At 47.8% G+C, this 23,637-nt stretch overlaps 2 protein-coding genes across 8 annotated transcripts in view; one reads left to right on the top strand and one right to left on the bottom strand.

Moving 5' to 3' along the window:
- Positions 1 to 271: 271 nt before the first annotated feature.
- On the top strand, positions 272 to 10,196 carry TRIM45 (tripartite motif containing 45). Its single transcript, XM_019730605.3, has 6 exons — positions 272 to 1,565; positions 3,158 to 3,882; positions 5,134 to 5,263; positions 5,865 to 5,979; positions 7,603 to 7,729; positions 8,541 to 10,196. Exons 1-6 carry the CDS (start codon positions 1,078 to 1,080, stop codon positions 8,687 to 8,689), a joined length of 1,734 nt encoding a protein of 577 aa, XP_019586164.3. The 5' UTR covers positions 272 to 1,077; the 3' UTR covers positions 8,690 to 10,196.
- Positions 10,197 to 15,073: 4,877 nt separating this feature from the next.
- TTF2 (transcription termination factor 2) overlaps positions 15,074 to 23,637 on the bottom strand; it is a 36,358-nt gene continuing 27,794 nt past the window's right edge. For all 7 annotated transcript variants that reach the window (XM_019730607.3, XM_019730608.3, XM_074318614.2 and 4 more), the window contains 5 exons: positions 21,638 to 21,696; positions 20,587 to 20,737; positions 19,773 to 19,855; positions 18,395 to 18,469; positions 15,074 to 16,012 (listed from right to left, as the gene is read on the bottom strand). In XM_019730607.3, the coding sequence (XP_019586166.3) occupies positions 15,868 to 16,012; positions 18,395 to 18,469; positions 19,773 to 19,855; positions 20,587 to 20,737; positions 21,638 to 21,696 (513 nt within the window). In that variant the 3' untranslated portion in view covers positions 15,074 to 15,867. The remainder of the gene's footprint in view (positions 16,013 to 18,394; positions 18,470 to 19,772; positions 19,856 to 20,586; positions 20,738 to 21,637; positions 21,697 to 23,637) is intronic.

Raw genomic sequence — 23,637 nt, 5'->3', positions numbered from 1 at the left:
CAGCACGCTACGCCCGCCGGCTTCCAGAACTAAAATAAGCGGGGAGAGAACTCCCAGCATGCCGTGGGCTGAGCGCCGGCCAACTGACAGCGCCACCCACCAATGGGAGAGCCCGGTCTGGGTTCGTGGGCCCAATCCGAGGCCGGAAAGGAGGCCGTCCCCCGACGCCTCAGCGCGGCTTTAAAAGTGGTCCTCTGGCCTCTCTGGTCGCCACAGAGATAAGGAGAGAGACAGTCCCCGTGACGTGGTGACGCTGGCTATACTATGCCGCTCACTCCCCGCCTGGCTCTTTTCCTCCCAGCGAGGCCCGAGCCCTCCTGCCGCCCCACGTCTAGCCCTTAGCTTGGCCCCGCCCCTCCCAGCCTGAGTGGACGGGCGAAGATGTGGGATTTCCAGAGCTTATTGGATGCTGGTGGTGTCACCAGCCGCGAGGGCCGCCCCTCTCGGACGGTGATTGGACTCGCCTGAGTAGACCTGGGCAGCTGGGCTGGGATTGGTGCGAGCAGGGGCCAGAGTCTTTAGGCTTTTAGGGCTGAGGCCTGGGGAGGCGCTGGCAACCGAGGCGGACGCGGCGGGGACTTGCAGCCTCCTCGCCTGCCGTGTACCCTCCCCGAAGGGCCGGGTCGAGGGAAGGAGCGGGAGGCCCCCCTACCTCATCACGCGGGGGCGAGGGTGGCACTTGTCGCGTGTCGGGCGCCGGCCCAATGGGGCGGGCGGCGGGAGGGGGGGGATGGTAGTGGAGGGCGCGAGAGGTGCAGGGGTCCAGGCGGTGGCCACGGGAATAGCTGGAACCTGGACCTGGAAACGCTTCCGGGAGGACTTGGGGGGCAGGGGAGGGCGTGGGCGTGTCTGGTATGGGATGCGGTGGAAAGGAGCGGGCGCTCCTGAGCGGATCTCTGGGCGGTCCCTTTGGGGAATCCTCTTCGTCCCCTTTGCCCTTTGATTTGCGGACGAGAGAGTCCCCATGGTCTCTGTTCAAGTTCTGGAAACTTTCTCTTTGGGTGGCCTTAATCACCTACCACTTCGTTATAGAACTGCCCAGGGCCTCTTCTGATACTGGGCACAAACGTGGGGAGTATGTCCGAAAAGAGAAAACCGCTGCTGGGCTTCGTGGGCAAACTCCCCAGTGGGACTGCCCTTGGGAACGCAGGCAAGACTCACTGCCCTCTGTGCATGGGGCTTTTCAAAGCCCCCAGGCTCTTGCCATGTTTGCACACAGTTTGCACCACGTGTCTGGAGCAGCTGGAACCCTTCTCAGTAGTGGACATCCGAGGGGGAGACTCTGACACAAGTTCTGAGGGGCCGATATTCCAGGAACTCGAGGCGCACAGCCTGCAGCCCCAGATCGGCATTCTCTGTCCGGTATGTGACGCTCAGGTGGACCTGCCCAGGGGTGGAGTGAAGGCTTTAACCGTAGACCACCTGGCCATGAATGATGTGATGCTGGAGAGTCTGCGTGGGGAAGGCCAGGGCCTGGTGTGTGACCTGTGCAGCGACAGGGAAGTGGAGAAGAGGTGTCAGACCTGCAAAGCCAATCTCTGCCACTTCTGCTGCCAGGCTCATAGGTAAAGATGGGATACCCCCACCTGGTGTGGCGTATGAGCAGCGTTCAAAGGGTCAAGACAGAGAAACCCCTTGGTGAACAGATGGAAAGCAAAGTTTTCTCAAATGCCACGGGAGGTCAAAGACTAAACTAGGATGTGATAGCAAATACTCTAGAATGGTAGTTAACTCCTGAAGCCTGTTATTACCCATACTAAAAACAGCATCAAAGGTTTGCATAGTCCTTTCCGGTTTGCAAAGCACACTCAGTGATCTTGGATCATCAGTCGATTGTATAGTGAAAAATTGGACGAGGTGCTGGAGAAGCAGAAGGAATAGAAGAGCATAGCCCCTGCCTCGATCTCGTTTGATCCTTGCACCTTTTATAGGAAAGCACACACTGTTTTCACCCCTATTTATTATTCAAGGAAATAAGCACAGTAACATGTAATTTGCCGAAGTCCCACACCTGGTAAGTAGCGTGTAACAGAACCGAATTTTGAATCCAGATCTGAACGCATTCTGTGCTCTTTCTAATCCATGCTGCCTTCCCAGCATAAGGCGCTGATTGGGCCCCACCTCAGCCTTTGCCTTGTGTCCTACTTACTTGGGGACTTGGGGAGGTGGGCTGTTAGGTGCTCACTGGGGTGCAGATGGTCTTTTATGGCATTTGGTGAAGTTTGTCATCTGAAGCTCTTTGTCCCTTCTCAACCCTTTTCCCCATTCCAGAGCATCAGAATATAAAACGGCCAAGGTTTTAGGATTAGCCTAAAGTAGTTTTTAAGTTCTGCCTTCCATTTTTCTCTGGCCTCACCAACAGAACAAGTTAGTAGTCTCCAGTCTATTTTTAACTGATAATTGTCACTGCCTCGCTGCCAGCTAAACAGCTGGCCCTGTTTTCTTACCAGCCACTGTTTTAGTGCCAGAACAGGCATATAAGCTTCAAGTTGTTACAGCAGTCACCGGGGTTTCCTAGAGATTTCCCTGAATCTTTAAAGGGCTACAGAAAAGGAATTAAAAGAACTTTGAGTCTACTGACCATATCCCTCTTTCTAATAATGTTGATGACTTTTGTTGAGGAAATTTCTAGCTTGCCGCTCTGGGTGATGTAGACACTGGTCAAAGGAAATGCTCTACCCAAATCTTAAATGAAAGCTGAGACTTGTTGGGGCCAGCTAGCTGCTTTTCAATTCCCTGGGGTTTACTGCCATGCTATGTGGCACAGTTTGTCTCTTGGTGCTGGGTTTTCACCTTGCTCTCACCTGTAGCTCGCTGGAGTAGGCTGCGGCGCTTGTCTAAACTTGCCAAATTAATTCATTGGGGAAAGTTCTAGGAGGTAGCCTTAGTGTCGCAACTTTTGGAAAGTCATGTCCTAAGCCAGGGAGCCCTCGTCTACTATCATTTATTCTGTACAACAGCCTCTGCAGGTGGTATTGTCCCCACTACACAGACGAGGAACTGGAATCAGAGGGGATCATGTACTTAGTAAGACGTTAGTTACCACAAGGAGAACTGAACTCAGGTTTGACTTCAGAGCCCATGCTCTGAAAAGTCGGGACGTTTCCCAGCTAGAATGGTTCCCTCATTTCCTGTCCCTGACTCTGCTTGCCCCTAGGCGACAGAAGAAAACGGCTCACCACACCATGGTGGACCTGAAAGGCTACAGCCGGGTAGGGAAAGCCATCCTGTGTCCTGCTCACCCTGCAGAGGAGCTGAGGCTGTTCTGTGAGCTGTGTGACCGGCCCGTGTGCAGGGATTGTGTGGTGGGGGAGCATCGGGAGCACCCCTGTGACTTCACGGGCAACGTGATCCACAAGCACGGGGACTCCGTGCGGGAGCTGCTCAGGGGCACCCAGCCCCACGTGGAGGCCCTGGAGGCAGCCCTGGCCCAGATCCCACAGACACACAGGGCCCTCCAGGAGCGAGTGGAGGCCGTGGCGGCCGATGTCCGCACCTTCTCAGAGGGCTACATCAGGGCCATCGAGGAGCATCGGGACAAGCTGCTGAAGCAGCTGGAAGACATCCGGGGCCAGAAGGAGAATGCCCTGCAGCTGCAGAAGGCGCAGCTGGAGCAGCTGCTGGCCGACATGAGGACGGGAGTAGAGTTCACCGAGCACCTGCTCACCAGTGGCTCGGACCTGGAGATCCTCATCACCAAGGGGGTGGTGGTGGAGCGGCTCACCAAGCTGAACCAGGTCGAATACAGCACCCGCCCCGGCGTGGATGGCAGGATACGCTTCTCTCCTCATGAGAAAGCAGGCCGGTGCCGTGGCTATGAAGTCTACGGGGCCATCAGCACCCAGGAGGTCGACCCGGCCAAGTGTGTCCTTCAAGGAGAAGGTAGGAAGGCACTGCCTGCTGGCGGTGTGGGGACGGTGGCCAGGGGCACGATGTGTAGAGATGCGTGGCTTTCTCAGCTAGGAAGAGCTCCCACGGACCAGCTTACCCAAGGAGACACACAGCGATCTCACGTAAAGGACAGGGACCCCCCCCCCCCCCCCCGGCCCTTTTCTGATTTCTCTGGTGAGGCTACAGTTCCTGTCCCTTCCCGGGCGCGGCTTGATCCTTTTCCAGCTGAGAAGTGTAGTAATTACCAAGGAGCTGTTTCTCAGATGGCAGAGCAGAGACAGTGCCCGGAGACGCCAACAGCAGACTACAGGGCAGGGCGAAAGCCGGAGTGCTCAGAGCCTGGCAGGCCCCAGTCGGCCTGGACCAAGTTCTGAAGAGGAGATTGTGCTTTCCCTTCTTCTGTGTCCATTTTGGCTCATGCAGGCCACGTATCATTCGCATTTAAAAGAATATGGTAGACGTGTCATTCAGTAAGGGGAAAAACAATTTCTTTTGACCACAGTGTTCTATTCCTAAAGGAAGCAATTGTGCAAACATGTATTTCATCGATCAGTCCTGACAGGAAAATTGTATCCTAGTCCTCCTGACTCTGGCACAGGAATTGGTAACTGGAGGTCACAGATCCCTCTGAGAATGACTCCCCAAGGAACACCCACTGTCTTTGGCATACATTTCTGTTCCTTAGACCATAAACCTCTCCGGAGACCTCCCAGTAGTTCATGAGCCCCCGTACAGGCTAAGACGCCCTGTTTCATAGGACTGCTGGACTGGGCTGTAGCTATTGAGAACCCCCATCCTGGCATGAGCTAGCACACTGAGGAGATCCTCACAGATGAAGGGTCCGAGCTAGTCAGCTGTACCCCCCATCTATCCAGCAGGATCTGCGCTCAGAGAGGGTAGCGTGGGGTTTCCCAACCTCTCACAGGGTCTAGAGGTTTTCTTCTCTAAATACTTAGGTCAGTCCTGAGTATTCTCAAAGCTTCCTTAGGGCTGCAGTTAAGGCCCAGGATCCTATGTGATCCAAGAGTAGCTGCTGGCTGAGACCACCAGGCTCATGAAGAGGGACTCCCAGAGGTATGCTTGGGGAGACAGACGGGAGGAGAAAAGAAAGGGAGCGGGGCGTTTAGTCAACAGGAAGCACAACCTCTTGTTCCAAAGAGCAAAAGCAAGATGGTGTCCGCTCTGGGGCACAGCCCCTGCAGTTGGCCTTCGAGGTGAGGGCTGAGTGTTTATCTTCGGCAGATCTCCACAGAGCCCGGGAGAAACAGACCGCCTCTTTCACCCTGTTCTGTAAGGATGCCGCGGGAGAGAGCATGGGCAGGGGAGGAGACGACATTCGGGTCACAGTGGTCCCCAACGATAAGAAAGACAGGTTAGTACTACACAGTCAGGTGTCACGGGTCAAAAGCACTGACGAAACGGGAAACTTGAGGTCCTTTGCAATTGGGGGGATGTTAATTGCTGTAGTTACCTCCTACCTCCCCACGATGCTATTAAAGAACGTGATTGGACCAGCTTGACCAGATGTATTTTCTTGCATGGGTTTTGGCCTATATTCAATTTTTTCCCAAAGGTCTGATCTGCCCCTCAGATTGTCTTCACCCCAAGCTTTGAATAGACTGAAAAATATTTTATATTAGATTGAATGGGGCCCTTCTCAAAATTCAGCCCCACTCGGCCACTAAACTGTGCTGGGCGCAGAGTTCTGACTGGAATTAGAGGAGAGAGGAGGGAGGTACAGCGGAAGCCAATCGAAGAACACAGGAATGTTTTTGAGGAAGTCGTCTGTACATCAGGTTAAATTAGCATTTATGTTGCTTCCCTTCTGCTGTGACATTAATTTCCAAGACAAGTAGAAGAAGCCTCCGCTTGAGATGGAACTTAATGGTGTAGAGTTTACATCCTAGGACAGTGGGCAGCTGCAGCCGGCTTGGGACAGTGCGCGGCTTCTTACAACTCTTATCTCCGTGCAGTCCAGTGAGAACGGCCGTGCAAGACAACAAGGACGGGACATACTCCATTTCCTACACCCCCAAGGAGCCTGGCGTCTACACTGTTCTGGTCTGCATCAAAGAGCAGCATGTGCAGGTAAGACCTGTGCTTCCCTGAGCCCTTTTCACCTGGCGCCCCGGGTTCTGTCACCTTAGGATGTGGAGACATTTCTCCTGGGATCAGCCGTAGACGGGGACTGAATAGGATTCTCTTCTTTCTTACTTCCCTTCACTTTAGAAATGGGCGAGGTTTTGGGACTCTGATTCTTACTAGAGGAAGCTGGTGGCCACAAGAGCTCTCTAGCCCTATTTCACCTCCCGGCAATTACGCTTGCAGTTTATCGTTCTCCCAGGTGGCTTGTTGGAATGCTTAATTTGGGAAAGATACTTGAATCACGGGGGGCGATCTACCAGCAGACAAGAGTACAAATTCAAAAAACATAAATCTAGCTCAGGATTTCCCTTTGTTCAGACTATGACCCGGCGTGGACGTCCTAGGACACAATTGGGAGAGGGATGCCCTCTTCTCTCACCTGCCCAGGCACCTACCTGCCTAACCATCTGCCCGTGTAATCCCCTACTGTTTACAGACCTGCATGTGTATCTGTTACCATGCTTACTGCCCCACCTCCACAGACAACTGTAACTTTCTGGTTAGAGATTGCGATTTTTTTAAAATCAGGTCATACTCAACATGTTCAGCAGAATCTCTGTGACATTTGTACTCAAATGTCAGAGGCTTCCCCCAACAAGAAATCAACACCGACAGGGCCAACAAAACACCCCGTGTCGGGATGTTAGGCTGGCTTAGTCAGTGCTCTAGGAAGATGCAGGTTCCTGGCCACTTGCTTGCCTCATTGCAGCCCTGGAGTGAGCGAGGTGTTTGCATACGTTGTTTCAATTTTCTGCCAGACCATTTCGGTATAGGGATGCTCATGCAATTAGACTGAGAAACCAAACTTGTCAGAATACGTAGTACCTGCAGGGCAAAACCAGAACCTGACCCCACTTCTGTGAACTCCAAGTTGCTTTTAAAATAGTTTGTAAACTCTTTAAAAGAAGAGAGATTTAACATTTGGAAGGTTACTAAGGTGCCAAACTCAGCTTTCGCAGACCGCATGGTTCTCACATAGGGACACGTAGTATTTATTCTTTAACAAAGAAACTAGAGAATGGATGCTATACTTGAAGGAAAGGGGGCAAGTAGAGTTTCTAATTGGAGAATTATTAGCACACACCCTTGACCTTTCTCCCTTGCACATCCCTGCACCGTCCCAGAGTAAGTGGCTGGGTAAACAGGTACGGCCAGGATGCAGGGGTGGAAGGGAAGGAGGTAGCTCAGTGTGAGGGGTGGTGAGTGTCTGAGAAATTGGAGTAAGGAACACAGGACACAGGACGTCCTAGCCTTGTGGTTAAGACGCTCTACTAATTACCCGAGATGCCTCAAGAATGGAGAAGACAGACGGAAGTCAGTGATATGAAAGCCGGTGGGTTTACTGTGTATCAGGGGGCCGACGTACCAGAGGCGCAGGCCACACGCCTTGACTGTCCCTGCATTTGTGTCTGGCCCATCCAGCCGAGCACCCAGCGAGGCAGTTATTAGCCCCCAGCCGCCGGCCCCCTCCTGCTGGCCGTGTCCCTCTGACTTACACACCTGGGATGCTCAGCTCGTCCCTGACTCATACCCTGCTGTTCTTTGCTCTTGGTCCGAACACCAAAGGGCTCGCCGTTCACGGTGACCGTGAGGAAAAGGCACCGCTCGCACACAGGCGTGTTTCACTGCTGCACATTCTGCTCCAGCGGAGGCCAGAAAACTGCTCGCTGCGCCTGTGGAGGCACCATGCCAGGTGAGGGGACCAGGCGCTCTCCAAAGTCCCTCCCCTCCGGGCCCATCTCCTGGCAGCACACAGCCACTAGGTTTGCGGTAGTCGGACTCAGGCTTTGTTTCGAGACTACAATCTGTGCACATAAACGCCACAGTTCTAAAAGTCCCATTTCTAGCTTCGTTGTTCTGAAAATTGAAAGCAAACTTCAAAGTTCTGGGCTCTTGCTGTTTTGATACAGGTCACCAGTCCCATCAGCCCTGGGCTTCTCCCCAGATGCTCAGTTTGTTACTGCCTTTTCAAGCCTCCTGGCAGTATAACAAAACGTTACCCCACCTAGTTCCTTTGAGCAGGTTAAAGACATTCCAAACAAGGCAGGGATGGGGGAGTAGATGCTTAAAGCAACTGAACCAGGTCTGGCTCTTTTCTCAGCTCAGGCAAGAGATGTCATTTTTTTCAAGTATTCTGCCGTCTCCTTGCTCTAATGGTGGCCTTAAGACAGGCTCTCGCACCCTGTGGTGTAAACCTTCCAGGATCTACCTTCTTTATTTCCACTTCTCTACCCTCCTCTTTTATTCCAGTTCAAATCCAAACCAGTTCATCTCCTTGAGTTAGCACAATGTTAAAATAACACTCTTCTCAGACCTGCAGCTAAACCTTAATTGATTTGCTCTCATCAGTCCTGGGAGTCCTGACTGGAGAGGGGTCCGGTAGCCTGTTCTTCTCGCCAGGTTTTTATTAGAGGTTCTCACATCGGTGAGTCAAAATGTTGCCAGGTGCTGTTTCCATGACAACTGCTGATGGTGCTCTTCCCTCTCCTCTGTGTACCACGCAGGTGGGTACCTGGGCTGTGGCCATGGCCACAAAGGCCACCCAGGTCGTCCCCACTGGTCATGCTGTGGGAAGTTCACCGAGAAGTCAGAATGTACGTGGGCAAGTGGGCCGAGCTCAGCAAGGAGTCTGCTCAGGACCGTGGCGCTCTGACGTTGCCTGCGTCAGCCTGTGAAGCTGCAGCCAACACGACCTCAGATGCCCAGAAGACCCCCAGGCCCCGATGAAGTCTCAAGAAACTGACAGAATTAAAAACAAAGTGCCTTAGCTATACTCTCGAGTTCAAGTACTTTTTGTGAGTCACTCACTGATTGTATGTATGGACGGTTGAGCACAAGAGACCCCCACTGTACTCTTTGTCTTAACGATGGGTTGGCAGTGTCTTCTCCACCCGAGGAGGCCGCCTCTGTCTTGTACAGGTATGGAGGTACCTGTGCTGCTGAAACTTAGAGATCACGGGGGTAGTCTGGCTCCTCAATGTTTGATAAATAACCTTTATTTCTCCCAGAGCTGTTAGATATTTCCTTCAGAAATAAAGACCTCCTTTCAGCATATCGACTTTTCGCTAGCACACACTCTTTAAATGGATTATACTGTGATCTTCCTGTTTAGGTAGAGGTCCCCCTCTTCCACCTCCGTGCCATGTTCATCTTGTGCCCCCACCCCCACCAAAGACTAGAAGATTGCTATTTGGTAAGGGCACACACGTGGTAAGCCAATGAAGGGGAATGGTGCTGACATAGAAGCTCAGACATTGACTGCAGTTCATCTCCTGCCAGGGGGTCGAGGGACCCTCGTCCGCCTCACCTCTCTCAGCGCTTTGTTTTCTAGAGTACTCTTCACTTTTGTCTGTTACTAGGAAGTTAACTAGAAGCTTTGACTCCTAGAGCACAGCCGCTTTGCTGGTAGACTCGAAAGAGAATTCTTGGGGGAGGAAGGACACAGCAGATCACATTCGCCTTCCATGAAACATCTTCTGGTTTTTGTGGCGTCACTCTCTTAAGTCTCCTATGTCACTGACTTTTCCTTCTCAGTCTTCTGTGCCAGTTCCTCCTGATTTCTCTCTCCAGTCTCTACACATTGCAGAGCCCGAAGGGTCAGTTCTTGCATTCCTATTTCTTCCCACTCCATAGATGATCCCATCCTCTTGTGACTTTAAATACCATTTTTATACTGATGCCCCCAAATTTATCTCCAGCTCCAAATCCCAAAGGAACACACCCAACACCTGACTTAACATCTCCACTTGGGTATATCACAGGCATCTCAAATTTAAAATGTTCAAACGGAACTTGCAATTTCCAACTCTTTCCACCTGCCTCTACCACCAAACTATTTCTCCTGCAGGCCTCTCCATCTCTTTACAAGGGAAATCCAAATCCGCCCTGACAGGTGCTGGAGTCAAGTCTTGGGAACATCACGCACCACATCCAGTCCATTGGCGGATCCGACCAGCCATCCCTTCAGAGCGCGTCTGCTGAGCTCTGCTCTCCTCCGCCGCCACCATCCCGGCCTCAGAAACCAGGACTTCTCACCTGGAGTCTGCCTTCTAACTTGTCTCTCTGCTTCCACCCTTCCCCTCCTGTGCTCCCTTCTCCACTCACCAGTCAGAGAGGTCCTTTGAAAACACCATAGCGAAGGAAGAAGACAAACAAATAAAAACTCATAGACACAGACAACAATTTAGTGGTTACCAGAGGGTAAGGGGGGAGGGGGTAGTAGATGATGGTAAAGGGGACCAAATATACGTGATAAAAAGAGAACTGAGTCTGGGTGGTGAGCACACAATGTGATATGTAGATGATGTATTAGAGAATTGTACATTTGAAACCTATGTAATTTTACTAAGCAATGTCACCCCAATAAATTTAAAGGAAAAATACACCTCAGATCACGTCACTCTTCTGCTTAACACCTTCCAATGGCCTCCCATCTTACTCAGAACAAAGCCAGTCTTTATACCTGTATGACCTGGATCCCTGCTCTTCTCTCATTTCCTACCCATCCCCCCACCACGCTATTCTAGCCAAACTGACTGCCTGGGGCTCCTCAGAATCCCCAAAGTCCTCTGTTTTGTGGCCTTAACACCCCTCCAACTACAATGGTCTTCTCAGATACCGACACTCATTTTCCCCAGGTATCTGCTCCCACGTCAAATATCTCACTGGAGAGAGCCCTAACTAAGCACCCTGTGTAAACAGCAACACCCCCCACCCCAGGCGTCCTTAGCAGGCTTCATCGCCATCTACCATATTATTCTGTGTGTTTATTGTCTGTCCTCTGATACTAAACTAAGCTCTAGGAAGGCAGAGATTTGACACTTATTAACTATATTGTTCCCGTGTAGGAACATTCCTGGCACACATACTAGAGGCTTAATCAACATTTTGTTGAATGAATAAAGATCTAATTGGTAGAATTTTTAGTTTGGATCTCCTTAGTATCTTTCTACAAGCCAGACTTCCCTTCCCTCAAACTCCAATATTTGTCGTTCAACCAAATGCCACTTGGAAAAAAATCTTGGCCTTCTCTCAAATGTGTTGGATAAATTAAATGCACCTTAGGGACCAGCCTTGAATTTTCCAGTTAACCTCAGACATCGCGAGAGTCACTTGGCATGAAGCTTGTTGTATTACATCATTCCCCTCCACACACGTCTTTTAATGAATCAGATTTCAGAACTCAGGATAAAAAGCTTATCATTTATTTCAGTTGGAAAAAGCCTTTGGTAATTGGATAACACTATTGTAGATGGAATTATACTGCAACAGAAATGTCTATAAGACATCTAGGTTTTGGCAAATGCTTTGACTTCAAACAATATTAATGGTAACAATTCCATTACAAACATTAAGAAAGTCTGTGCAGGTGGGGGTGGTGGTGGGGGCAGGGGAGGGGGTGGCCCTGTTCCTTGGCCTGCCCTATAGTGCACTCTAAATTCAATTTAATTTAACTGTCCTGCCAGCTGAAAGACCTGGCAAAGTCAGAGTAATCTGCAGAGCCCAAGACGCCAAGGTGAGGAAGAAAAGAAGTCTGAGGATTTACAAGTTGCCCAGTGTCACAAAGTGCTTCAGAAATCACCTTTGAGTCGCGAGCACTGGAGCGTCAGCACGAGGTAGTGTTATGAGGTAAGTTACAGCTCGGGAGTTCACAGGGAAGAAAAAAGAATCCCAATTACAGCCTCCGTCCTCTGGGATGTTGTAAGAGAATAAACACCTTGGCTTCTTGGATAACAAACACACGCGTGTACCTGTCGGCCCACCCATTCTCTAAGCTCTAGAATGCAAGTCACTCAGCTTTATTAGAGGACGTTCCCCCGTGTTAGGTTTGCGTCAGCTAACAGGTGATGGGAGCAGCCGAATGCTCTGGTAATTAAAAGGAGGCTGTAGGAAGATGTGCGTCCCTCCTGGCCTTGTTGGCTTCTACATACTGATTTCAATTCCCTCATCACTTCCCTCATCACTTCACAGAAGTCTGCCCTGACGAGGTCAAATCCCTGTTCTCTGCCGGCCCAGCTACACGTACCTCTCCACTGCTGCACTCATGACAGACACACACGCTGATGCGATTAATACCTGTGGCCCTCCCTCCTAGACTATAAGCCTTAGGAGGTCAGGGATCGGTCTTGGTTTTGCTTACCCTTATATCTTCGGTACCCAGCAATGCCTGGCACATTTCATACAGTTTTTTGAATTAATGTATAAATAATTAAGCAGTAAACGTATTCTCCCCATCTTCACTTTCATACATAATCCCTTCTTTCACGAAGATTCAGCTAAGGATTCTGGGAGAAAGGACTCCAGCTGGTAAAGTCGCTGTGTAGCTGCATGTCTGTCTCCCTGTTCCTTCCCTAGGAGTTAGGCTGTTCTTTCACCCCCATATCCATCCCCTAGCTACTGATCATAATTGGCCCTAATTTCATTTTCATTTACGAACACACTTTAATCTAGGTTATATGTCTGGGAATTCTAAATTCCTATTATAATTTTCTTTGGGCCTGCAGGTATGCTTTTCAATTATTTCTGCCTTTTCCTAGGGCTAGAAGCTACATAGTAAATAGCAGCCCAATATCCCACTTTGTAAACCCAGTTCTCTCAAAGCATCAAGGTTTCAGACAAGCAGAGGCCACGCTGAGCTCCGGAGTCTCCATGGTTATCCTATGAGCACAGGACAATCGGCATCCATGTTGAGCCCTGCTGAAAGCCACTTCGTTGGGTAAGAGACAGTGAGAGAGAGGTAACAACCGGGATTCCTACACAGCCACTGCAAATCACGACTGCTGGAGAAAAGGGCCATGTCCCACAAAGGTGTCCTTCTGCCGACCGCTGTTCATACTGGCTGCATAACCACAGGCGTCCTGGGTGGGGCTTTTAGAGGACCCAGGATGCCATCCAGCCGTGGCACGCACAGGAAGCCCTTTTTGGATCAACACTTCTAAAGAGCAGTCAAACTAGAAACCTTCCATGAAGACCATTCTGCCACATCAGAAATGCCTTGTAAACTGGCTGCTCAGCAACGTTGCACTTTGGTGACAGATGTTCCCCATCTGGTTCTTTCAGCTGCACCCATGCGGCTGTTGTATTCTCATCCCCAGACCTGGTCCCACAGCAATAACACTCACATCTGTATGGCCCTCCACGGCTTCTAAAGCATTTATTACCTCATTGCGTCCTTGCCCAGGTCTGCTGAGGTAGGCAGGAGGCTCTGAAAAGGAAACCTCGCAGTGCTGCTGTCACATGGAAGGCTGGCTGACACGGGCAGAACTCACACGCCAGCACCTCAATTAGATCACCACTTTGTGGGGTGTCGCCCATTGCTAGAGGGGCCAAGGACCCACCGTGTCATGTCCAGACCTTAAGAAACTGACTCACTGTAACTAAAATGAACATGAGCCTGAGATAGTCACCAGAATGCTACTTCCATGAATCCAGGAGAAATTCCCACCCCAGGGCTGGGGTTTAGGATGCGTGTTTGATACATTCCATCCCATCAGGACAGTGTTCCAACTTTTGCTGCACCCACCTCACATCCAAAGCATCTCACGGTTATAGGACACCTACTCAAGACATAATTAGGTGGCTCTGCTGGGCTTAGACTCAGAAACAAAAAACACTAGAGAAACTGTTGAAGCTACAGAGGGAATCTTATAGTAGGTGACACTTGTCACTGGGCTCTGAATATCTGAAGACTAGGTTATCCATATCCCTGCACCCATATCCAAACTAAAAGCAAGAACACTTGGACTTCAAAGTTCACACTGCCTCTATCCCAAACAGTGCTTGGAATGGGCAGTGACAGTGTCACCTAACTAACAAGCCTTCTGACTGACATACCCGATCTGTCTATATAGTCAAACGGCTTCCAGCATGTGTATTTGTTACTGAATTCCCGGCGGAGCACAACGAGATATATGCCAATCAACACATCTTACAGATAAAAGAATCGAGATGCTCAGGGAATCTGAAACTAGCCTAATATCAGACAATCAGCAAATGGCAAAGGTAGGGTTTGTACATTCTTGCTGTCCTGGGAGCCACCGCTTCTCAGGTGACACCTATCTTTGCCCTGGTGTGTTGATCTTACAGCATAACTCCCATAGGGTAATCTTACATCTTTCTTTTCCTGATTTTATCGGGGACCTCACTGTAGCTGCTGAGTTCTGAAAACAATGCCCACCTTACAAATGTGGAAACCATGTGTAAAGAAATTGGTATTTTCAAGGTTACGTCCCCAGCTACAGTGAAGCTGGACTAAGGTTAAGTCTAAGTTCCACACCAGAACTCTTCCCACCAGGCCAGACTGTCGTTACCTTTGTAAGCCTTGGCCTTAGGGGGCATCTCTGCTTAAACAGGCGCCAGTGCCTCAGTCCACAACTGTGACTGAGGTAACACAGGGTTTCGTCTCCTAATCCTAACTCAAAGGAGGGCGACAATTCCATCTAGAAAGAACTACAATTCTTTCTAGCAAAAATTAGCAGAGTAAGCATTCTAGAAATGATTGCTAATGGGAAGAAGGAAATCTGAAGTTTCCTAAAGTACAAAAGCCTCAAGAGTTTGTATTAGTCAGGGTACTAACTGTTACATAAACAACCCCCAAATCTCAGTGGCTCAAGAAAATATATTCTTTCTTGATCATGTCATAGTCCAATGTGGGTGAGCTGGGGTGAGAAGGGAGATACATGTGGGGAGGGCTTTTCCAACAGTCATTCAGGAACCAAGGCTTCCTAGTCTACCTAGAGGGACCATGGCCAAAAAATAGGTTAAGAATCCCTGATCTAGAGGCTTGACAATTCTCTGGGGCCTTGTGGTCTTCCGTCAGTAACTTTGCATCCAATGGACCAATGAGCGAAGAAACAGCATGAAGAATCACGTGCAAAGTTTTAGAGCAGATAAAAAAAACTTACATCACTTCTCTCCTCATTCCATTGACCAGAACTCAGTAATATGACCCAGGTAACTGCAGTGACGACTGGGAAATGTAGGCTGGGTGCCCAGGAGGAAAAGGAAATGGGGTTTAGTGAACACATAGCATGATCTGTTACAGTGTCAAACACATATTTATTAGGTTATACCTATGATACCAATGCTAAAAGATACAACTGTACACCTACTAAATGATACAACACTAAATGGAAATACTGTGCATTTGTAAAAATGCAAATACTGTAATGATACAAATATCAAATTATATGATACAAATACTACATGATGTGATAGCAGTACGAAATTATACAGTAATACTAAATGATACCATACCAACTACTAAATGACACACTGATAGAAACGCTAAACAGCTGTTTATGTACAAAGCACCTCCTTGATCTGACGCCTGAGAGGAAGAACCTCCTGGATGGAGGTAACTGTAGAGCAATGGCCATAGGGGTCCACTCTCTGCTCGGCCCACAAAGAGGTTACAGGAGTAACCTCACTGGCAGGAGAGACAAAGAGATAGGCTCTTTGTTAGAGACGGTAATAATGCTGGGTCCCCCATCAGCTGAGAAGAGAAAGGGCTTTTTGAGCTTTTACTGAAGCGTATGTACAACTCTCCCAGAGTTGTTTTCCAAAATTATCTAACATGAAAGCATTTTCTTTTATCTGAAATAATTCATTGGCTTGTATGTCACGCACTAAATAAGTTGATTAACATGATTGATTAACCAATGGTTGACATGATAACTGGTCCTCCATTCTGGGCACTGAGTACGCCTCATTGTGTGGCAGGCACAAGGCTTGACGGTGACAGGAGAGCCCAAAGGACCATGGTTAGGTCGTTCTCTCCAGGTCCTAATACAAACCAACAGTGGCACAATACTGAGCCCTAGAAACAGGAAGTTAGATGCCAAAAAGGACTTTGAGGTCAGCCAAGGTGAGCTTGGTGACAGATTCTCCAGATCCTGACAGAATCTGTTTGGCCAAATCTTTCTTTTTTTCTTGGAGCTGCAAGATCTTCGTTTCCACTGTTCCCTCACAAACAAATCTACAAAATAGACAAGCAAACAATCAGAAACCGAAAGCCACGTATCTAATAACATGTTCAAACTTCTGTTTATGCTTCAGTTTTTAAGTGAGATTTATTCCTTTATTTAGCTTTCTTAGGTTTGGTTAGGAACTCTGTGTATAGGTGATCTAAACAACCTGCACTAAATATGTGTCTATTTAAAATGATGTGACTCAAATTGACTTCATTTCTTTCTGAAGCTAAGGTAATTGAGAAATGCAAAATAAGCAAAAGATATCCCTCTCCAAAGAAGTGTAGAGATCCAGCTTTCACACAAAAAAGCTCATCCTGATAAGGCCAGAAGACCCTGAAACTAGCAAGTTTCTGCTAGGTATATTCACGCCAGTGTAAGTACAGAGTGTCTCCTTCTTGGCAAATTCACACTGAAAACGGGTTTTACAAACAGGAAATGCCACTGTTGTCACGCACTTACTCATTCACCACGTGCTGCTTAAGCATTCACTATGTGCCATGTACTGTGCCAGGTAGAGGTATGGAGAGATGAAGACAGTCTTGCTCTCAAAGAGAACACAAGAGGGAGACGTGAAAATAAATAGCAACAGTAAGACTACAACCTAGAAAGTGCTACAGTGGAAATGTGTCCAGTGTGCAAAAGGAGTAAAAGGAAGTCTGTCTGGGAGACTCCGGGACGGCTCCATTGCAGACTGAACTCAACGTGGGAACTGGAGGGTGAGCAAGCATTGGCCAGATGGAAGGGTGAGGAGGGCCCCCCATGGACTGGGCACGTGTGTAAAACCATGGCTGATTGTAGAACATGGTATGCTGAAGGAAGATCAACTCAACCAGTGCAGCCAGGGCAAAAGGCAAACGGAGTCGACCACGGTGTCCTGCAATGGCAGAGCTGGGGACGCTGACGGAGGCCAGATCACCAGCGGCTTTGCTAAGAAATTTAGATCTGAAAGAGGGACGTGGCAGCAGGACTGGGAAGGAAGGGACAGTTGTAAGAAACATTTAGAAAATAAAATGAATGGACTTGGTATGTGAAAAGTGAGAAAGAAGGAAGAATCTTGTTTCTGGCTCTGATTAGATATTTACAAAGACAAGGAATACAGAAGAGTAAATAGACATGAGGTGGTAGGAGAAAATAACTTCAACTTGTGACATTTTGAGTCCCTGGAAAAGGTAACAGTACCTGATACGCAGTGAGTGCTCAATAGGTATCAGTTTTAGTTGAACTAGATGAGTGAGTGAAAAACGGTGAGTACGTGGCCACCTGATCCAGGGGTTTGAGTATCTAGGTCTGAAGTTTAGGGGACCTGGGAACTGAAGATACAGACTTTGGACTTACCTGAGGATTCTTAAGGGAAGTGCATACAAAGTGAGCTACAGACAGGAAAACGAACGTAATCTCTGTATTTGACAAATTTTGGAATTCCTTGGTGCCCTTTACCAAGAACAGTTTCAATGGAGCAACAGAGGTGAGAGCCAGTTAGTAAAGGCTGAGGAATGAATGGGAGGTAAGCAAGTCAAGACAGTCAGTGATTTCTAGTTCTCCAGGAAACCTGGCCCTGAAAAGGAAGGAGAGAAAGAGGCCCACAGCTAGAGTGGACTGTAACATTAAGGCAGGGTTTGTTTTTAAAGACAGGAGGGTCGCAAACAGAGGGACATTCTACAAAATTATTTACTGGCTTCCAGGGTCATAAAACACAAAGAAAGACTGAGGTATTGTTCCAGGTAAAAGGAGGAAAGTCATGACAACTGAATGCTACACAGGATCCAGGATTTTCTTTTGCTGTGAAGGACATCACTGAGACAAGTGGCAGAATAGAATAGGGTCCATTGCTCAGACACAGTACTGTGTCATTGTTAACACCCTGATTTCAATCATTTTGTTGTGGTTATGTCCTTAAGAGAGTGTCCTTATGGTTATGGAAATGCACGTTTAAGTATTTAGGGGTAAAGAAGCATCATGTCTGTAACTTACTCTCAAATGGCCCAGAAAAAAGTGTACACACACATGCACAGCATACGGGAATGTTCTGGTATTATTCTTGTAAGAATTCTTACATTCTTTCCTATATGTCTGAAATTATGTCAAAATAAAAGTTAAAAGCAAAAAGAGAGAGAGAGGGAGAGAGGAGGGCCCTTTCATGGGCTGTCTGGACTGAGAGGAAGCTCACTGTGACAACAGGTTGCTCTTCTTTTGCAGGGGCCAACTGCAGGTTACCCCCAAACGCCTGTGTTCCCTTCCAGACTGTCAGTCCCAAGGGGACGTGTCCCGGGAGCATCACTAGTAAGGTGATCACCCCATACTCTACATTCGATTAGAACACAGCCAAGAAAGACTTGCCCAAAAGCAGAACTTGGGGAGGGTCCTAGGTCGGGGAGGACTTTACTTACCTGTGTATGACGACATCTTTCTCCTGCCCCACGCGGTAAATTCGGTCACAAGCTTGATCTTCAAGGGATGGATTCCTGGTGGAAGAGAGGTCAAGCTCAAAGTACTGACATCCTAGGCCCGGGGTACCAAAATCCCCCAGGCAAATCCAGCCCACGCCTGGTTTTTCATGGCTTGTGAGTTAAAAATGGTTGTTACCTTTGTAAAGGGATGTAAAAACAAGCATACAAAACCCCACCACGAAGAATATGACAGAAACTCATGTAGCCTGCGAAGCCTAAAATATTTACTACCTGCACTAAAACGTTTACAGAAAAAGTTTGGAGATCTCTGTCCTAGGCGATATTGGCCTCAGAAAGGTCAGTTAGATACCTTCTTGCCATCTCATGAGAAAAAGGGGTCAGACTGCTAATATTAATAACAGCAACTCAGCACTATCACCAGTTGACAACTATCGGTAACAGGTGAAACCAACACTCAAGTGTGGTCATTAACTAGCTGGATGACCTTGGACAAGACATTTAATATTCACCCACTACGCTTCAGATTGTTACTTGGAAATGTTAGAGCTGGCTAATGATCTCGAGTACCTTTTTCAACTTTCATATGCTGTGATCCAACTAAGGAGACAATTTGTTTCCTTCTTCGTATTCTCATTAGCAACTTGAAACTCGTTTCTCTTCTTACCTTGTTAAAATCTTGGATTACATTTCTCCATTTCAGAAAACAGTGTAATTCCCAGTCACCTTTCCTCACTGCCACATATAGGGGTGTCCCAAGTAAGACCTACACCCATTCTCCCAGGAGATAACAACAGGTTGGCCTGTTTGTGACCATCTGGGCTGCCTGGAGCATTAGAACAACACGTAGCAATCCCTAATTGGCTGAATTTGAAAACCAAAATCTGGGACTATTTATGTGTCTCTTAACACACTAACTCATTTATCTTATTTCCAGAAAGGATGCTGTTATGCTTCTAGTGTTGACACGACATGTGCAGCTATATGTTAAGTATATGCCAAACATAATCAGTAAAGTCCTTTGCCTTTGCTTCTTCCTGTTTTCTGCAATTGAGATTTCTCAACGAATATGCTATTTTGAAGAGGCAGGACTGAGTGATGTAGCTCTCAGCCAGGAAGAAAGCCCTGTTCCCAGTCTCCATGGAAACAGATGTTAGATTAACAATGAAGTGAATGGACTATTTTAAGTAGTCACTTGAAGCCTTGCTTGTTCAGGAATTTGGGGCTGTCAACTAGCCCTACCCCATTTAGATCTGTATCTACACACGTGAGCACAGAGGCAGCTCTGTAATACAAAGAGCACAGTCTGCTGGTCTCCCTGCTGTGCTGTGACAAGTCAAGAAAAATCCAGAATCTTTACCAGTGCATATCCAGAAGAAAAAGATGGTTTCCTCCAATCAGGTTTAGACCAACACCTCCAGCCAACAGAGAGATTAGCATAACCTTCAGAAGGAAAAACACCATTAACTTTATCCTGATTTGGTCTCATAACACATTTCTCCTTCTGTCTCAGGTTCAAGTCCAAGATCAGTACAGATAAGCAACGTGTTCCTGTCAAATCTTCCTCTGCTGTCATAAACGCACTGTTTTGAAACTTTCAGATGCTATCTCTGTTGCCTCACCTCTGAGGAAATTCTCACTTTACAGTTTCACGTGTGGGTGTCAACCATAAGACATGATTGTGTGCCTGCCAAAATACAGGAACGCTATCACAGAGCACCGGGAGTGGTTAGCTCGGTGAACTCTCCTTTAACCAGTATGTCTGTTCCATCAGCCTCTGCACCTGCACCCCCGCCCCCTCTGCTGTGATTCTCCTATCACTCAACTACCGCTTTCCAAATATTTATTATCTATAATTAGATGCCTTTGTTCTTCCACATCCCTCCGTATTTCCTCTTATCAAAATCCCTCCTCGTCTCAAAGCCTGCCTCCTCCACAAAGATTTCCTTGATCCTCACCAGTTCTGCTCTTCCTCTTTCAGCCCTCATAGTTTATTCTCTTTCGAGTATCTGCATACTTTGATATGTACCCCATAAATGTCTAATAAATTAAAAACACCTGCAGGAATCAAAGCCATGAATATACTTAAATTGAGCTGCCATATTAGAATTCTCTCTGTATAACTAAGAACAATTTGCTCTTAATTCTATAACTCTGATGTGACCGACTCGTACCTGAGGGCCCCCGGAGTGATTAAATGCCTCTACCAAGTCCATTCTCTGTTTGGGGTTGACAGAGCCATCGATGGTGGCGAATGTCAGTCTGTGCCTCTTCAGGTGCAACGCTACGACTTTCAGCATGCTGGTCCACTGAGAGACAATGACACTGGAAGGAAGGAAGAAACAGACAACCAACCCCCCCACGCAGGTTAAACAAACTCATCCACAGATGACCGGCAGAATGCTACTGCTATTCTTAAGATCCCGTTATCAAATGTGAATGAGGAAAGGCCTTCTGTTACCTGAGGTGGAAAGGTACACGCTTAGGTCTCGCTTTAAGATAATAATATGGATAAATAAATCGTGACATTTAAAAAGAAGATGATAATGCTTCTCATTGTTTCCAGATCCATTCTACAATTTATCTTTTGCTAAATGAAGTCCGGATAAAGTGGTGGCTAGACTAAAGTAAGGACTGCAGCCTCCTATTATTTGGGGACCAGGGGTTCACCCAGAGATCTGTGGTCCGGCAGAAAAGGGACACACCCTCCCTTAGCCAGTCAGAACAAGCTGCTAGGACTTCTCTACCCCCCCAACCCCAACATACCCCCAAGCTACGTTTCAATTAGAGCTTTAAGTTTCTAGATTAAAATATTTCATATATACAAGTACCAATTTATAACATACATGTAACTGGTAACAAACAACAAACGGACCTCCTTAGATCCAGGCCCCCCTTGCACTGTGGGGCTCGCTATCTGTTCACTCTCCTCTGTTTTGCATGTTACATCCTTGCATTTCTTTAGATACTTCTCTTTTAAACATTTCTTTCAATGCTTAGCTTACTCTGATCCTCTAGGGATTTCCTTTTCAACCAGTGCCACAAATATTTTAATTAGAAATCACAGGGAATTTGTGCTATAACAAAAAGCTCAGCAGTACTTTCTGCTGAGCGTGACTTAAGGTCCTTGATATAAAAAACTAAGATTTACAGTTATCAGCAATATCAAATTTTCTTGCTTCACCAATTACAAGCAATACTTAGATAATGAAATAACACATTTACCTCTTTTGGGAACCCGAATTTCTTCGGATTGCCTCCAATTCTGCCAACAGAGATGAAATCTGGAAAAAGGTCACATTAATACAGGCAGGTGTAAGCACTTTTTCTGCATTATGCCTCACCTGAATTACTGAGTAGTCTTCAGTCTGGCCTCTCTGCTCCTGGTCTTATCCTTCTCTGCTGCACTCTTGTCTCTGCAGCCAGAACTATTTCTAAACTGTCAGTGTGTCACTTTCCTCCGCTGGCTAAAGCCCTTGCGTGGCTTCCCACTGAGGTAAAGCCCAAGGTCCATGCACTGATCCCTGCTGCTCTGGTTTCTGCTTACTCTCCAGCCTCACCTCTCACTATGCCCTCCCCAAATAACACGCTAGTCCATCCAAATCCTCCCTCCACTAAGCCATGCTTTGCCTCAGCTTGGTCCATTCTGTTCCCTCTGCCTAGAACACCCTTCCAGGTCAGCTTAACGACACTTCCTCCGGGAAGTCCTCCTAGCCCCCTAAGTATGAGTTAGGTGCCCACTGCCTACGTGCTGCTACAGATGCCTTTTGTTTCAAGTATCATGGTCTTTTTTGTATTGTGTATTAACTGCTTATTTAATCATCTCTTGCTTTCGTGACTCGATGCTCCAAGGAAGCACGCCAGCACACGTCTGGTTCATTTCTGTACCCCTAGCAAGTAGCACATGACTAGCAGACAAGGTACTAGCCTAACCATTGTGGAAGGAGAAAGTGAAAGCGCTTTACCCAGTTTAAGGCCTGCTCCAAATGCTGCTGAAGAAGAGGACGTGTTCAGACTGAAGAACACTTGCTGAAGCTTCCAAACAAGCTCTCTGGGTATTTATGCAAACCCCTCAGGGCATCCCTGAGTCCACATGGGACCAGTCAGTAAGAACGCAGGGACACTCTGGACAGCAGCTGAGTTCCTTCTGCCCGACTGCTAACGCGAACGACCTTTCCAAAGCCTCCAAGGGCCCTAGAGCTCATCCCCAGAATGGTGGAGGAAGAAGAAAACTGGATCAGGAAGCAGGAGATGAAGAAAGTGCTTCCTCTGTCATCACGTGACTGTATCACTCCGACACCCCCAGGTAAGAGCGCAGATTCCTCATCAGTGAAAAAGGGCTGAGCCAGAAAAAACGCAGAGGTGCCCTTAGCCCTTCCATTGCAGGCTGCAACGGCGGTAACCTATAGAGGCCCCCACATGGGGCTGCTTTCCGATCTGAACAAACATGCTGACGCCTGGGCAGGAAGTGAGTCACAAAACTGTACCATTTTGAATACAGTCGGAAGAAAAACAGCAGGTATGTGAAGTGCGTGGTGTCTTGGCAACTGGAGGTTGTGGGAAGTGCTTTGATTGGCACATGAAAAAAATTATAAAGAAAGGAAGGGAAGGGAAGGGAAGGGAAGGGAAAGAAGGAAGGAAGGAAGGAAGGAAGGAAGGAAGGAAGGAAGGAAGGAAGGAAGGAAGGAAGGAAGGGATAAAGCAAAAGCTGGTGATGGGTATTTTGAGAAAACTGTAGTGGGGGAGCAGGCTCCACGATGCCTGAGCCGGGGCCAAATTCCAGCAACACTCTGCATGAGCTTAGGTCTCTGTTACCCACGAAAATCCTTTCTCCACATGAATCAACTTAAATGGTGTGAACTGCTCTGAATGGGCTTACATTAAGAAGCTCTGTGAGTAAATATTACCCAAGTATTAGACAAGGAACACGAATTATGAGGAATACAAGTTTTAACCCGACAGCTATCTTTGGAGGCGCTAGAACAGGAAGTCTGGCCACATATGGTGCTCTTATGTTTCTCTCAGTTATTAGTACCTGAGTAATACTTTAAAAACGTAATTGAAAGTAATTCTTAAGTAACACCATTCCCTTGGCAGTGACCTCCTTTCTAGTTCCTTTCTTGTTTAAAAAAACCCTTTGAAGAGAGAGGTTGAGGCTAGGAACAGGCTTAAGATGAAAGGCAGGACTCAAGTTACAACGTATCTCGGCCTTCTTCTAATAGAGC

The sequence above is a fragment of the Rhinolophus sinicus genome, chromosome 7 (assembly GCF_057876585.1).
Source record: "Rhinolophus sinicus isolate RSI-liver-muscle chromosome 7, RSI-T2T, whole genome shotgun sequence".
Taxonomy (NCBI): domain Eukaryota; kingdom Metazoa; phylum Chordata; class Mammalia; order Chiroptera; family Rhinolophidae; genus Rhinolophus; species Rhinolophus sinicus.
Note: the sequence above shows the minus strand (reverse complement) of the source record. Positions and strands in the feature narration are given on the sequence as shown.